This window comes from Cariama cristata, unplaced genomic scaffold (assembly GCF_000690535.1).
Source record: "Cariama cristata isolate BGI_N322 unplaced genomic scaffold, ASM69053v1 scaffold4253, whole genome shotgun sequence".
Classification (NCBI taxonomy): domain Eukaryota; kingdom Metazoa; phylum Chordata; class Aves; order Cariamiformes; family Cariamidae; genus Cariama; species Cariama cristata.
Window position 1 is genome coordinate 51,071 of NW_009608851.1, and position 14,446 is coordinate 65,516.

The following is a 14,446-nucleotide window of genomic DNA, read 5'->3' on the forward strand; positions in this document are numbered from 1 at the left end:
TATATAATGTGTACAAATACTGCATACAGAATCAGTACTGAGGCTTACTGATATCCTGTTTGGTGGCAAATAAGCATGCCTATTCCTATTCATAGACAACATGATATTCAAAAATCAACCTCCATCCTGCGGTGATACTACATCCACTTACTTTTAGAAAAAACAAATTGAAGGCTGTTTTTTTGGTGAGGGTCTAAACTCCACTAACTCATATAAAAACTTGGGAAAGATTTCGGATGGTTATAAATAGCAAAGTTCTTATTTCATAGGCTGAAATCAAGTAAAGCCCTACATTATCACTAGTACTATATGATTGAAAAAAAAATGCTGAAACTTGTAACTTTGACATAGAAAACAATTACAGGCGAAAGAACAGCAGAACTGGTCTCCTTGCTTTATCTCAGCCTTGTAAGAAAAACAATAGTAAAAATACCTACGTGCATGTGAGGTAACACCATCAACAGCAAATTCGCTTTTGAACCACCCATGAAAACTCCCTGTGAGCCTAATGTCTAATTTAAAGAGAACATAACCCCAGTCCCTCTGGGGTAAACTGCTTTAAGATCATAAAATAAAAATTAATTCATAATAGATTGGAGGAGGATGGAAAAAGAAAGAAAAACTGATAAAATGAAGATGCCTTTGAGAACTGGAATTTCATACTGCTCACATAATATTAGAGCCTTGCAGAAGCTCTGGAGAGTACATAGACATTTAACAGCCAAGAAACACAGGCATTTACAATTAAGCTAAAGAAAAACGAATGCTGAATGAATATATTGCTTGTGCAAAATTATTTTCAGCTTCTCAACTATTTAAAATACATTAAGAATAATCATTCAGGTATCACAATACTATTAACATTAGAAATGTATGTTCGTTGTAAGTGTAAAGTTAGGTTCTCAAAGTGTACTGAAATCATAATCAGAGCTGCTAAATGGTTTCAATTCCCACCTGATATTCATAGTCTGTATAAGGCAGCAACTTGTCGTCTTTGAAGGAGGTTGAAGAACCATTGTAAACAAGTGCGAGGTCTAAATTTATGTGGGCTTGAGTTGTTCGCCTTCTGTAAAGTTCATAGTATAAAATCTTCCCATTTGGCTGCTGTGGGCCAGTCCACAGGATGGAAGAAGTCAACTGGAATCCCGCGGCTGTTGTCTGTATTTCTATGAGAGGGGCAGGCTGCGCTGCCGGGGGTGCCTCCAGCGTCTGTACTGATGCCCACTCGCTGGAGGCACAACCCAGCTCTGTGCAAGCTTGGAGTTGCACTTCATACCTTTGGGAACAGAAATCAGGAACAAAGTGATTACAACACTGCAAATACTAATATAGATTGTGCATGAGATGTGGGGGATTCCTTAGTTTCTCTTGGTCTTTGGCATTTTTAATAAGAAAAAAATGTGTATGAATACACAGATTGTATGCCATGCTTTGTGTAGTGAAAAGGAGGAACGCTGTCCTCTGGGTTTTCATTTGGTTTTTGTTGGTTTTTTTTTTGTTTGTTTGTTTGGGGTTTTTTTGTTTTTGTTTTTTTTTTTTTTCAGAGCAGAGTTAACATCTGCAGGAGTCAAGTGATCAAAATTGTTTTGATTTTGATGACATGAATCAAAATGATGATTCATTGTAGGAGATTATTTGGATATCATTTGAGAGCTATAGAGCTTCACTCTATTACTCTTCTCTCTTTGGATTTAGATTAGTTATATGTAAATAGTAGGCAGACTTATCAACCATGTAACACACACAAATTATGCCTACACAAATATATAAGGAAAGGTCAGGTAAATAATCAAGAATTAGTGGGGAGAATATTACTTCAATATCAAGTGTGCTCCTTCTGTAGCGGACTCTGGTACCCTGTCTTAAATTTTAGCTTCACTTAAAAACAAATAATTTGTTTTCAACTCGAGGGTGCGAGCATGTTCCTGGTGTGACTCTGTTAATCTTGGTTCAGTTACACTGTGAATGGGCTAACAGGTCTTTGCTCTCCCCACCCCAGACTTCGTCAACTAAAGCCCTACTTATTCTTGAATGTAGACATTTTGCGAAAGATACACAAGTACAAGATTGAAGGTTTTGGAGTCTATAGCAGAGTGCTGAATGACCCCTTGTTTTATTTACAACCTAAGACAACCCCATGCACTTCATCAAGATGATAGAAAGCTGGTAATATAAATTTAAAAAAATCCTGGTTTTATCATGTGCGTTTTAGGAAACAAAACCCCATGGGTCTGACTATCTGTTTAAACAAGATGGTTGAGCTGTCTGCCAGCCCACTGAACCACCCTGCAGCGTTCATTCAACAAACGAGGTCTTCCAGACTTACCTACTGTAGGGTTGTAGCTCTGCCACTATGTATGACCGTCTCAGAAAGGAAATGTGAGATGCATCAAAGTCAACAGTTTTCTTTCCTGTTTCAGCAGATTTGTGGATTGAGATTGTGTAATTTCTAATGTCACCATTTACTTTGATCGGAGGATCCCAGGCCACTAAAATCTCCTTTGAGGACCATGCCTGCAACCTCGGAGGCAACATCCCAGATGGAGCAGAGGGGTTGGTTTTTATCTGAGCTGACGGGCTGGTCACACTCCCTTGACTGTTATTTGCAGTGACAGTGTAGCTATACTCCATGCCTGGCATTAGGGTGAAATCAAGATACCGAGTTTCCAGACCTGAGTAAACCAGTACACCATCCCTCCTTAGCTCGTAGCTTGTGATTTTACCATTGGGGTTAGCTGGAAGTTTCCATGTGATTTCAATTGACTCTGAGCCCATGACAAGCAGCCTGGGAGCTTCCATATTTAATGGTGGAGCCTCCATGGTCATCACTGGCTGGGATATGCTAGATGTGCAGCCTCCTGCAGTACAGGCAACCAATGTAAAATCATACTGTGTGTAAGGCTGTAGATTAGAAACCAACATTTGCAAAGTTTTGCCAGGATGATACTCTTCATTGTTTAATTTCAATATGTACTTGGTGATATCTCCATTTTGTATTTGGGGAGGTGCCCAAGATGCATTAATTTGAGTGGCACTGACAGCCTGCAGAGATGGTGGGTCCACTAAGGCAGGAGCTGCTTCCAGTGTCTGTATTGAAGCTGGGTCACTGGTGGAGCAGCCTCCCATTGTACAGGCAACTATTGCATAACTGTACCTTGAATAGGGCAGTAAGTCGTCATCCGTGTAGTTGAAAGTAGCAGCATCAAAGCTGAAAGGATAGAGAACCTCATTCTTCAGCAGCCTGTATGACTGAAGAATGCCATTGGGCTGCGCCGGGGAGACCCAGGAGATGAGCACTTTATGGGGGTTAACTGATGCCAAGGATAATTTGGGGACAGCGAGACCTTTTGGGGCAGTTTGACTAGTCTTTGCCACCGTCCACGAGCTGTCAGCATAGCCTGCTGCATTCCATGTGCGTATTTTATATTCATACCTTGTCCATGGCTGTAAACCTTTATCATTATATATGAACGTATTACTTTCAGTGTTATATTCTGTGAAAACAATTTTCTCGTCTTCTGTTGTTGCTCTGTACCCCGCAGCATTTTCTTTTGTGCACCTGTGAATAACTTCATAGCGAATTATTTTTCCATTTGGATTAATTGGCTGCAACCAGCTCAGTTCCACGTTGGTAGCATTCACTGCCTGGATTACAGGTGCCATCTGAGACACTGGGGGTGCTTCATCTGTTCGGACCGGCTGGGGCAGAGAGCGAGTGCAGCCTGCTGCATTGCAAGCCTCTAGCAGGAGGGTGTAGAGAGTGTACGGCTCAAGGCGCCTGAAGAGGAACTGGCGAGATAAACCACTGTACTCCAGGTTGTCATCGCTGAAAATATTGTAGGTCTGGTGAAAAAAGAAAGAAAGAAAAAGGAAAAAAAGGCAAGGAAGGAAGAAAGGACAGAAGCCAGGATAAAAGGAAAAAAGAAAAAAAAAAAAACCACCAACAATTTTTGTCAATAACCAGTAGATGAGACACTTTTACCTTTGCAATAAGGTAAAGACGATTAAACTTCCTTCCTTCCTAGTAACAATCAGCACACAAACAGATTATTGATACAAAAGGAATGTTCTGATTCAGTTTTCATTATTTTTTAGTTTTGGATGCAGTCATAAATCACTTAGAGACAGTTTTCATTGTATGTGTTCGTTACCAAGTTTCGTGGCGAGGTTCTCATGGGCTAGGACAAAGCTTCTCGCAGATTAACTCTAGAGAAAATCACTTAAGAAAAAAACTCCAAATAAACCCCTCCAGTTGCAAACCTTGCAGGTAAAAGTTTAGATTCAGTTGAAACCATTGAGCTAAAAGAAGTCCCAAATTTCAGAACAACATTCTGTCCAACTCAGGTTTTCTAGACAAATGTTTTGGTGATGGCTAATGTACACCAAGTGAGATTATAAGCTTTTATGTGCAGCTTTCTATACCTTAAATAAACAATTTGATTCACTGTAAATGAATATTTACAGTCATGGAGTAGCACAGGAATGTTAGTACTGATTTTAATATAACCACAAGCAGAGAGCACTCACAAAGTGCCTTGTGCCTTATTTTAAAGTATAATGCATTTGACTGAGCCCTCTTCAGCAAAAATGTTTTAATTTGATATTAAGCATTTCCCTTCTCTCTTTTGATCAAGTGAAGTGTCAAGATGAAGATTACCTTAATGATGCCATTGGGTTGTGAGGGCTCTGACCATTTTAGCAGCAGAGCCCTGCCATTTTCTTTCTTTTCCACAGTGAAGTTGCTCAGGCCACTGGGTGAAGCTTCCAATGTGCGCACAGATGTCCAGGGGCTTGAAACCTGCCCGGCATTGTTTACAGCTACGACATGAATATGATATGTTGTGAAAGGTTTCAATCCAAACAAATGAGCCTGATGCTTCGTTCCCTGAAGCAAGAATACAGATGTTTGAGTTAGTTAAAAAAGTAATCAGCATCTGTGGTTTATGTCACTTGGAAAATGAGGTCTCAGCTCTGGGTCACTTCTGACTGCTTTGCAGAATACCCCATCTGGTTACCAGGATTTTTTGGTGGATTTCCATAGCCAAACCTCAAAAAGAAACTCTTAGATTTTTTAAAAAGTATCTGTCATTATAGTAGAGCCTTTGGAGCGGACTGCTGGGGAGTCCTGCACAGTCCAAATCTCAGCTAGCAAACAATTTACAGTTCGTTCAGCATGTGTCTGAGGATGAGACAGGATGAGAGTGCCTGGGTACTCTGAAGGATTCAAGCATATGTAAAAACCTGTGGTATGTGAGCGATACCTGCCTCTACAGAATCCTTACATATCTTGTCTGTAGATGTGACATTTGCTAACCATGCCATACTGTTCCAGCTACTTAGAGCATTGTAATTTGGACAGACAATAGTGTTTCCAAGAGCACCATTTCATTTCCTTACTGAAAACAAACCCCTTAAATGTGAGGGGGGGTGGTGAAGAGAGAAGGAGGGAGAGAGGGAATAAACTGGTTTCTGCGTTTCTGCTTTGTAAAGATGTCGCGTGACATAAATCTACAAGGTAAGACGATTGTGGGGCAACCGGCTGCCTTACAAGAACCCTCTCTATTTCTCCAGGTTGGAGGAAGCAGCCATACTGCTGATGGGGACATAGGCAAGCAAGCTAGATCCTTCCAGGCGCCAGACCCTCGCCTCGCACTGGTAGAGGAGGGCTACAAGGAGCATGGTTGTTCATGAATCTCCCCAGGCTCTGCCAAGGGTGGAAGGGCTGGGGTTGACCTGCCACCACGCCAGCCCACAGCCCAGCACATGGCCGTGTGGGTGGATGCAGACCAAGGGACATCAGCCTTGGCCAGAAAGGGCCACTGGCATCACAGCTCGCAGCTTTACCCAGCTTACCCCAAACACCATCTGACACAGACCTGAAACTGCTTGGCTATAAGGCAAAGTGAGCCTCAGCGCAAATTCAGATCTCGGCAGGAAGGCGATACAACCGTAAGTATTATTTTGAACAGCCACAAAAGATAGAGTGGCTAACAAAGAAAAGGAGTAACACCTTTCAGTAGGAGATTTCAGATTTGTCTCATGAGAGGAGCAAGGAAGAAAGGAGTTCAGCTGATCACCGATATATTTAATCTCATTTTCAGTTGTGCTTTGGCATTAATTATATAGATCTCAAGAAAGGGAGCACAGGAATTCAGTTTCCTTCATGTGGCAGAAACTGCTGAAGTCAATTTCCCTGTTTCAGTAAGTCATATTAAGTTGTTAAATGCTAACACTTCCAATTGTTTAATATTTAAACATTTGTTAAGCTATCAGACTCAGAAACAAATTTTAAAGAAATATTAATTTCTTTTTTTAAATATTAAGTTAGATCATAAATATTTAAATAGTTATTTCCTCACAACAATGAGTTAGTCTTTTAGATAAATATAGCACAGCATTTGAAGGACCATTATGAATATTAAATCTGAAGATGCCACAAGTACAGATTCTAAACATACTTTTCTGATAAATGATTCCTTTTTCTGTTAAACAGGGCAAACACTAGCAAGATTAATAATGCAAAAAAGTATAATTCTTTGTTAGGAATTCCCAGTCATCACTGCCAAAAAAGCATAAGCTCAAACGCAAATAGCAATCACCTCGAACAGATTATATATAAAAAAGCTCTGGCTGCTGTGGGACATTTAGAGATATCTTTTGTCATAAGAAACATGGAAAGCATGTGGGCTATAAAGCAAAAACATATGTATATTGTCAATAGCAGCACCTGTTCAATTACAGTTTATTTCAGTATGGAGAATTTAGTTCAGCCCCTAGATGGCAATACTATCAAACACTTTTGGTAACATGAGTACTTAATGATTAACAACGTGCGTTCAGTCATCCAACATACTCAAGGCAGCCATTAAAAAAATAACAAAACTGATTTCATTATAGATTCTTTTAATAAACATTTATGGCTTAGATCCTTGAAAGTGGAAGCATTCAAACTGCCATAGCCAAAAAAACCTATGCAGTCGAATGCAAAATTATGAACTACAGGTTAAAGAACAGAGCTCAAATTGAAGTTCATGCTTAGCATAAAAATCTGGCATCAGAAATTATGTTGGCACAAAACATGATTAAAATTAGCTTTACAATTGGATGTAGTCTGTATTAATAGTTTTTATGAGGACAGTTATCTATTAAGTTTTCAAAACAGAACTTTTAAAAGCCTAAAATTTACATTCCATGGTTCAGGGGTGGGGGTGGGAGGAATGGAGCACACAACGTTCAATTTCTGCCCCTGAACTACCACACAGAGGCTCTCTGAAGGTACAAACACATTATTACAAACATCATACAAAAAGCAATGGCTCTGCTTCCTAATCAGCTGCATCATCAGGGTGGGCTTTTGTGACAGTAATGATACTAAACACTTCATTTATTTATTTTTTTTAAACAGGAAAGCAGCATATTTTTCATCATCCTCTACCATTTTCCCACTAAACCCCAAGATTTAATTATTTACAATCCTCACAACACTTTGAAATGAAACAAGGATGGAGGGATTTCCTTGCCTGCAGTTCATCATGTTCTCTGGAGACTGCTAAACCATTCCTTCCAGGGATGACTTTTATCCCCGGCTCCTACAGATACTTCTTGAAGAGCAAACGGTTTACATGTATTTTTTTTTTTTGGTTTGGTTTTGAAGTAAGCTCAGGGGATGTACTCCCAGAATACAGAGCCACGTTTCCCCCCCCTGCACTGCTGCCATTGCCATTTGTGAATTTGCTCAGCTCAAAGGCTGATGCTGAAAAAAGGGTGGATGGCAGACTCGGTGATTCATTTTAAGAATTACTTTATGTCTTCCCATGACATTTTCAGCCTAGAAATACTGTCCTGCTGGAATGGTCAAATATAAATAGCAAAATACACCTTGCAAAGGATAGCACTGTAACCTTTGGCTTCAGCGGACAGTGACACAGCCTGAAACAGGCACAGGATCAAAATCATTGCCTGGAATATTCTCTCAGTCTTTGTCTGCAAAGCCATGAACTCATACATCCCATATTTACACACTGCTAACAGTCCAGATTTCATTCACCATTAAAAGCAAACCAACAGAATAAAATTTTAATGTGAACATTAAGATGTTCGTAGTCTGACCATGAAATCTGATGGACCACAAGCCCATGTCCTCTTTTCTCTGTCTCCTACTGCCAGGCATTCTCGCTCATTCAGTCAAGTAAATTAAGAATAATCCAGCAAACATCTAAGCATGTGCACTCTCACATTCCTCCTATAAGGCCCATTGTTTCAATGTACACACTACAGAAACGGACACCTGAGGCAAGCTGTCATGAGCCACCACGATCTGATCCCCGCGGGGAAGCCCAGAGCCCAGCCTTTGACCCGGTCCTTGTTTTTGGCAGCCCCGTCCCCTTCCCTTGCGCAGCACTGGCAGCACCACCGCGACGCCAGGCAGGACCCTATTTGCGGTTTTGCTCTGTAAAGCGTTTCACCCACTGCCAGTGGCAGCACAAGCTGTTAACAGCAACAAATACACTCCTCAGCTAATTCCACTCTTCTAACTGTAAATTAGGATAAAAGTTATTTAAAAAAACCCAAACAAACACACACCACCAACCCCCCCAAACTTGTTTTAACACATTTTCCAAAACATAATACAAGAGAACATGAATCATGAATAATGTATCCATCAAGATTTGCTTCAGATTGCCTTTTTGTTTGTTTATTTTTTAATTCATGAGCACAGAAGTCACTTAAAGTCTGGAAACAAATTAGCATAGTCTTTCATGCTGTTCAAAGGCAGCGACATCCATAATGCAAGGTGCCTGCCTTCCTTGCTACCTCTTGGTCCTCCTCCCAGGCACGGGCAAGGCTGCACAGCCTTCAAGGGTCTGACGATTTTACACTGCTTACTGTGATTGCTTTTGACTACCTGAAGTGCCCCTAAGGTGGCAACAGGGTCAAGAGGTCTTTGTAGGTTGAAAATGATCAAAAATTAGCATTGATCTGTAGCTGTCAATAACACTCTGCACGGGTGGACTCCCTGCACAAATGTTTAAACTGCACACAACTACACAACCTAGTCATCTTTGAATATATCGATCTGATGAAGCAGCACTTTCCAGTGGTGTCACTCTGGGTTTTTCCTCTTTTTTCAAGGCAGGTCAGCTTACCCAGCTGCCCAGGTCTCAGGGCATGAGTTCAAAACGTGACAGATACATCAGAAGATATCTGAACCACTGAAGAGCTGCCCAACAGGGAGCCTGAATATCTGTTCCTTCTTCAGGGGTAATCATCAAAACTCAGCATGTCATCACCAGTCATGTTAAGGTTAGGCTCTGGTTTCTTCTCTCTCCTTATCTTCTCTTTGTACAGTAATCCCTATTTGGCAGGTATCTTCGATACTTGACTAAAAAGCTAGCTTATTCTTTCTGTGAGTCTCTATCTAAACTCAGTGGCATCAGACACTACCACACTGCTCATGGTAGTAGTGGTACAGGGATCCAAACCTGTTCTTTCATAACCCACAAACATAAATGATGGGAAGGTAATTCAGTATGACATTCCCTTGTCTACAGAGGCAGAGATGCTGAACTATCCCTGGACAAGGGAGGAGAAAGCTTTTCTCCTGGCAGTCAGAACATTAATCCAACCATCCTCCAATTCCAATCTTCAAATTCTCTATCAAGGAAGTCAAACAGATTCCTCCAAAAGTGACAGAAGTGATGGGAAATGCTTGGGGTTTTATTAAAATACTCAGTTTATCCTCACCTTTGTTGTTAGTCTCTTATCCACTTCCTCATCTAATTCAGATTCTTTGCCATTTTTCTGCAAAGCACTGGGAGCGCTTCCACCTTGATTCTGATGTTCACTCTTATTTCCCAGCCTACTTCTTAGCCCCTGCCTTCACTCTAAAAATCTCACTGAGTTCATATTCACATGTGATCCCTAACTTGTCCTTTGGGTTGCCTTCTTTCTCAAGCTTATATCAAGCACACTGTGTCTTTTTCATTTAAAAAATCTACTCTATTCCTACAGTAAACAGAAACCAAAGTGTTACTCATTTTACCAGAAATTATCTTGCGTAGAGGTGACCAGAATTTCCATTTTTACCAGAAATTGATGTTGCACTATTTATTTTCCTCCCAGTTTGTGTAAAAAATAATTTTAGATTTTTTCATTAATTTTTTTTTAAATTTCACTCTTAAAATTTTACATATTAGGAACTCTCATTTTAGAATTTTAAAATTGACTTTCACAATATATTTTTCATTTTAAATCATTATTGTATTATTTTGTATTACCCAACAGGCAATCAATAGCAGCAACATGTACCACATTGGTGACAATTTTTATGGCATATAAAAATATTATTAAAGAAAACTAAACAAACATTTAAATAATTTTTTAAAGTTTGTAAAACCAGACATTTCCTTATTAAATCTAAAATAATTTTGAAACATTTTTTCCAGGGGAATATTCTTCCAAATTGTCTTTGGTTGAGATGAAAAGGCACTCTTCCTTTCCCAGCCCTGAGGTGGATTGATGCAGTCTTTTCTTCTACAGTGGCTAGGAAATGACATTCAAGAGATCATTATATTTGAGCTTGCTTTTTTTATAAATAAATTTAGGAAGATTTATTTTAAAAATATATTAGAATAGATTCAAGTTCCAAAATAAAGCACATAAAATGGCTTCTTTATCAAAACATAAGCTTTGATTTCATGATCATAAAATATTCTTTCCTGGAGATTCCTGGCAAACATAATGTTTGGGTTTTTTTCAACTTTAAGAATGTTCTTGTAATTTATTTTTAAAACAAATGGTAGATTTGCCATCAACATCAGAGAACATTAGTTGTCTACCCTCTGTGACTTCAAGTTCCCACCCTTTCCTAACAGTACCATGCCAGCAGCTTTTTTAAATAAAAAAACCCTAATTTGCACACCCTGTTTCACTCAGCACATAACTGAAGCATTTCCTACGTGACTAGTCCTACATGGGCTTGTGGTCTATACCAGGGAGGAACCTTTAGAAACAGCAGTAATTTAAGTTTAAAATGTTCTGCAAACCACAACAATTAATACCCGATATAGAAATATTACATTGCAGTTCATTTTCCTCCTTTCTGGCAGAGCATGTAAGGAACTGTGAATTGCATGCAGCTGAATCTGTCTAGTGGAGCTGGTGCCTGTTTTCACAGCAGACAGTTTTCTTTCCCCCACACATGGGGACCTGCTGCAGTCTCACCAGGCACCTGAATCCTCAGCTTTGACTTGAAAGCAAAGCACCACAAAGAAAACTGGGATGCATTGCACATTAAAATGAAATCAAGCACATTTAGCAAGCTGCATTCAGTCACTGTGTTGGCCTTTGGGTAGCAATACACTATTAAACCACCAACAATGTCGCACTTTCGCCAATAAAACCTTTAAAAAAAAAGTCTTTGGGTGAAGTCAACGCTTCACTAGCCTTCTCCATGCTATTTCAGTAAGATACGATCTCCTCTCCTTTCCTTCTCCTCTCCTCTCTTTTCTCTTTTCTCTTTTTTCTTTTCTTACATAATTATTTATTTAAAATTCATCAAACATCACTGAGTGCCACCTTCTCAAAAACATATTTGCATCTGTATTTATCTAATTTGTACTAAGAAATATTGAAATCCAAAAAGAGATTTTTTCTGCGTGACTAAATAAATCAAATAAACCGAAACATCAATGACATGACATTCCACTATAGACACCATCTAGAGGACGATGTCAACATGTTTTCCTAACATTAATATTTTATCTCTAACAACAATCACAAGACCTACTGTATAATAAACCATAGTTTTGCAGTTTCTTTCTGTTTTTCCCCCCCACATTTTTCCACTTTAAACCATGTTTATTATTCCTCATCATGAGAAAGTGATGGAGAAGGAAAGAAGCAGCCCTTTTTATAAAGTAGATACCTGACGGGACTGTTTTCCCCAAACTTTGGTTTTGGTCGGTTCAAATCTGCCATCCTTACTTATCCTGAATGATACTTCTTGCTTTCAGAAATCTGGGTGTGAAGAACTACTGAAGCAAAAATGTTAATACTATTAATTTGAGATACAATAAAGCATGAGATAAAATACTTAAACCCCACTGAAAAATAATTATGTGTCACCCTTGGTAAAATGCACAAATGCATGTTCTGGTCTTTAGCTGAGTGGGGCATGCTTTGTGGAGAGCTGATGGGAGTGAGAGAGGATAGAGCAGACACATCAGCAAAGACTTCATGGTATTTGAAATCCAGTGTCCTATTAAAGCAGTGTCAAACCCTATAGGATTGAGCTGGGACGTTCTTGAGGTGTTCCAAATTCACACACTGCATAATCTGGAATCTGCATAAACTCATCAAGGCACTGCAGAACTTGCAATTTGTTGAGTCTGCCTTGGTCACAAAATGAATGGGAATGCATGATCCTTCAGATGGAGCTTTATAACCCGGGATAGAAATGTGCCTTCAGGGAAGGTAAAAAGCTAGGAAAGGCGAGCACACAAATTCTGGTTGGGGTCTGTATCTCTACAGTACAACTAGTACACTCACATAGCTGAACTCCAGGAATATGTTTAAAGTAAGTACCACACATAGCGCTCCTCCTGAGCAGCAGCTTTCCATCCACTATTCGTTAACATTTAGGAGCGGTGCACCTCTCATGGATTTGTTCTATGATGTCTGTAGGCATGGCAAAAGAAAGAAAAACCAACGCTGCTGTAAAACAGCAGCTAGGGCCTAAGGGCTCAAACCTGCAAATGGTAGGGGGTACATCCCTTAATATGGAGCATTAGGGGGTTAATGTTACATTTTTCCTAATGCCATAAACCGTATTTTCCATTTGATATATTGGCTGACGGCCAGAATGAAGTTAGATGCTTTTGTCAGAACAAACAAAATCTGGACTGCCACATCAGTGCAGACAGTGTCGTCTCAGCCTCAAACCTTTTTTTCTTCTAGTAATGTCCAGAGTGGCAAGTGTTTTGCAGAAAGACTTCTGTAACTTTAAACCAATGTAATAAAACTGTGGATGTTTTCGTTATCCACTGTAAAACTTCTCCCATTTGATCTTAAAATGACCTGTGCACAGTATCTGAAGGCTTCTATCTTCTGTAAAATTTGAAAAAGGTAGTTTGGCTGTGGTTTTGGTGGATAGAAAACAGAGACGGGAAACCCCTTATTTTTGACCTATGAAAGGAATTATTTTCAGGTTTTGACTTTGCACAACTCAACAACAATAATGAGGAAAAAGAAATGTAGAGAGGAAAAAAAAAAGTTTGAAGAAAATCTTTAAGGGGACTTGTACAAGGACAATCTGAATCTTAACTTAGATTGCAGGTGAACTCCCACATCAGTTTCCTTGAAAATGCCACTGAATGTCAGTTGTGCTCCATAAAATTAAGACTTTGCAGTTATATATGACTTTTCATCATAGGATCTCACATCATGTTACAAACATTAATTAATTAAGTCTCAGGATATCTCCCTGTGTTACTGCGCGCAGCTTCAGGAAACTATCATTATTGTTTGAGATTTACACAGGTACAATAGACGTGTCACATTATTGTGATAATATATTGTGATAATTATTGTGAATAAAGGCAAGCTTACTTTATTCCCTTTTCTCAATCATTCTGAGTCCTTGTGTCTCTCACCCAGCACATGCAAAAAAGAGCAGTTCTAACTGCTGCTAAGTAGAGGAAGATAACACAGCCTCAAGGCAATTCACAGCTTTAAATCCCTGCTTTCTGCCAACACAATGGAAAAATAAAAGCAACATTTTAAAGGATCCTAAAAGGTTTTCACTTCCTACTGTTTTATTCCTTTTTTCTCTGCCCTGTACTGAACACTCCTAGCTTTTCATTCAAACTTTGCCTGCTATGTATGTAACCACTTCTGAGAGATATTAAAAGGTAAGCATAAACAATTTACTTGGAGCTACATTATAAAGGCCAAAGTTAGTCTGAATATGTGGCTGAACTTAAAATGTCACCTTTAAAATTAACTTGGTATTTTAAAAAATGATAGGCCAAAAAGTATCCAGACCCTTATCTCTTGAAAGGTTTTCCTTCACTGTGTTTTTCATTCCTTTCCTTAATGCTTTACACTTCCTACATGAAAATACCTACTCTCCAAATAAAGACAGGCTGAAAGTAAATGAAAGTGTGCAGGCAGCAGGCTGGGAAAGGTGCAGTCCAGTTGTGCCAATCCATGCCAGGAAAAAGAGATTTGCTCCTCACCTTTTTGTGCAGAGCGATCACTCTCAGCAGAAGGCCAGAAGGACACTGCTTATGCAGGTAGGGATGCCCTCTTTCTCTCTTGCGCACTTGGAGGAAAGTTCAGCTTAGCTTCTGAATATTAGCAGGGGATATTGATTAGACATATATTTAGGTGTACACTTTTGGGACATATTCCTAAGCAAAGCACAGCTTGCCATCAAAATACTGAG

The 14,446-nt window shown here is 39.4% G+C and overlaps 1 protein-coding gene across 1 annotated transcript in view; it reads right to left on the reverse strand.

Moving 5' to 3' along the window:
- The window catches only part of LOC104159409 (usherin-like), a 138,319-nt gene that overhangs the window by 24,008 nt on the left and 99,865 nt on the right, over window positions 1-14,446 (reverse strand). The window contains exons 24-26 of the mRNA XM_009697307.1: window positions 4,658-4,885; window positions 2,327-3,843; window positions 955-1,276 (exon numbers count right to left, since the gene is read on the reverse strand). Coding sequence (XP_009695609.1) covers window positions 955-1,276; window positions 2,327-3,843; window positions 4,658-4,885 — 2,067 coding nt within the window. The remainder of the gene's footprint in view (window positions 1-954; window positions 1,277-2,326; window positions 3,844-4,657; window positions 4,886-14,446) is intronic.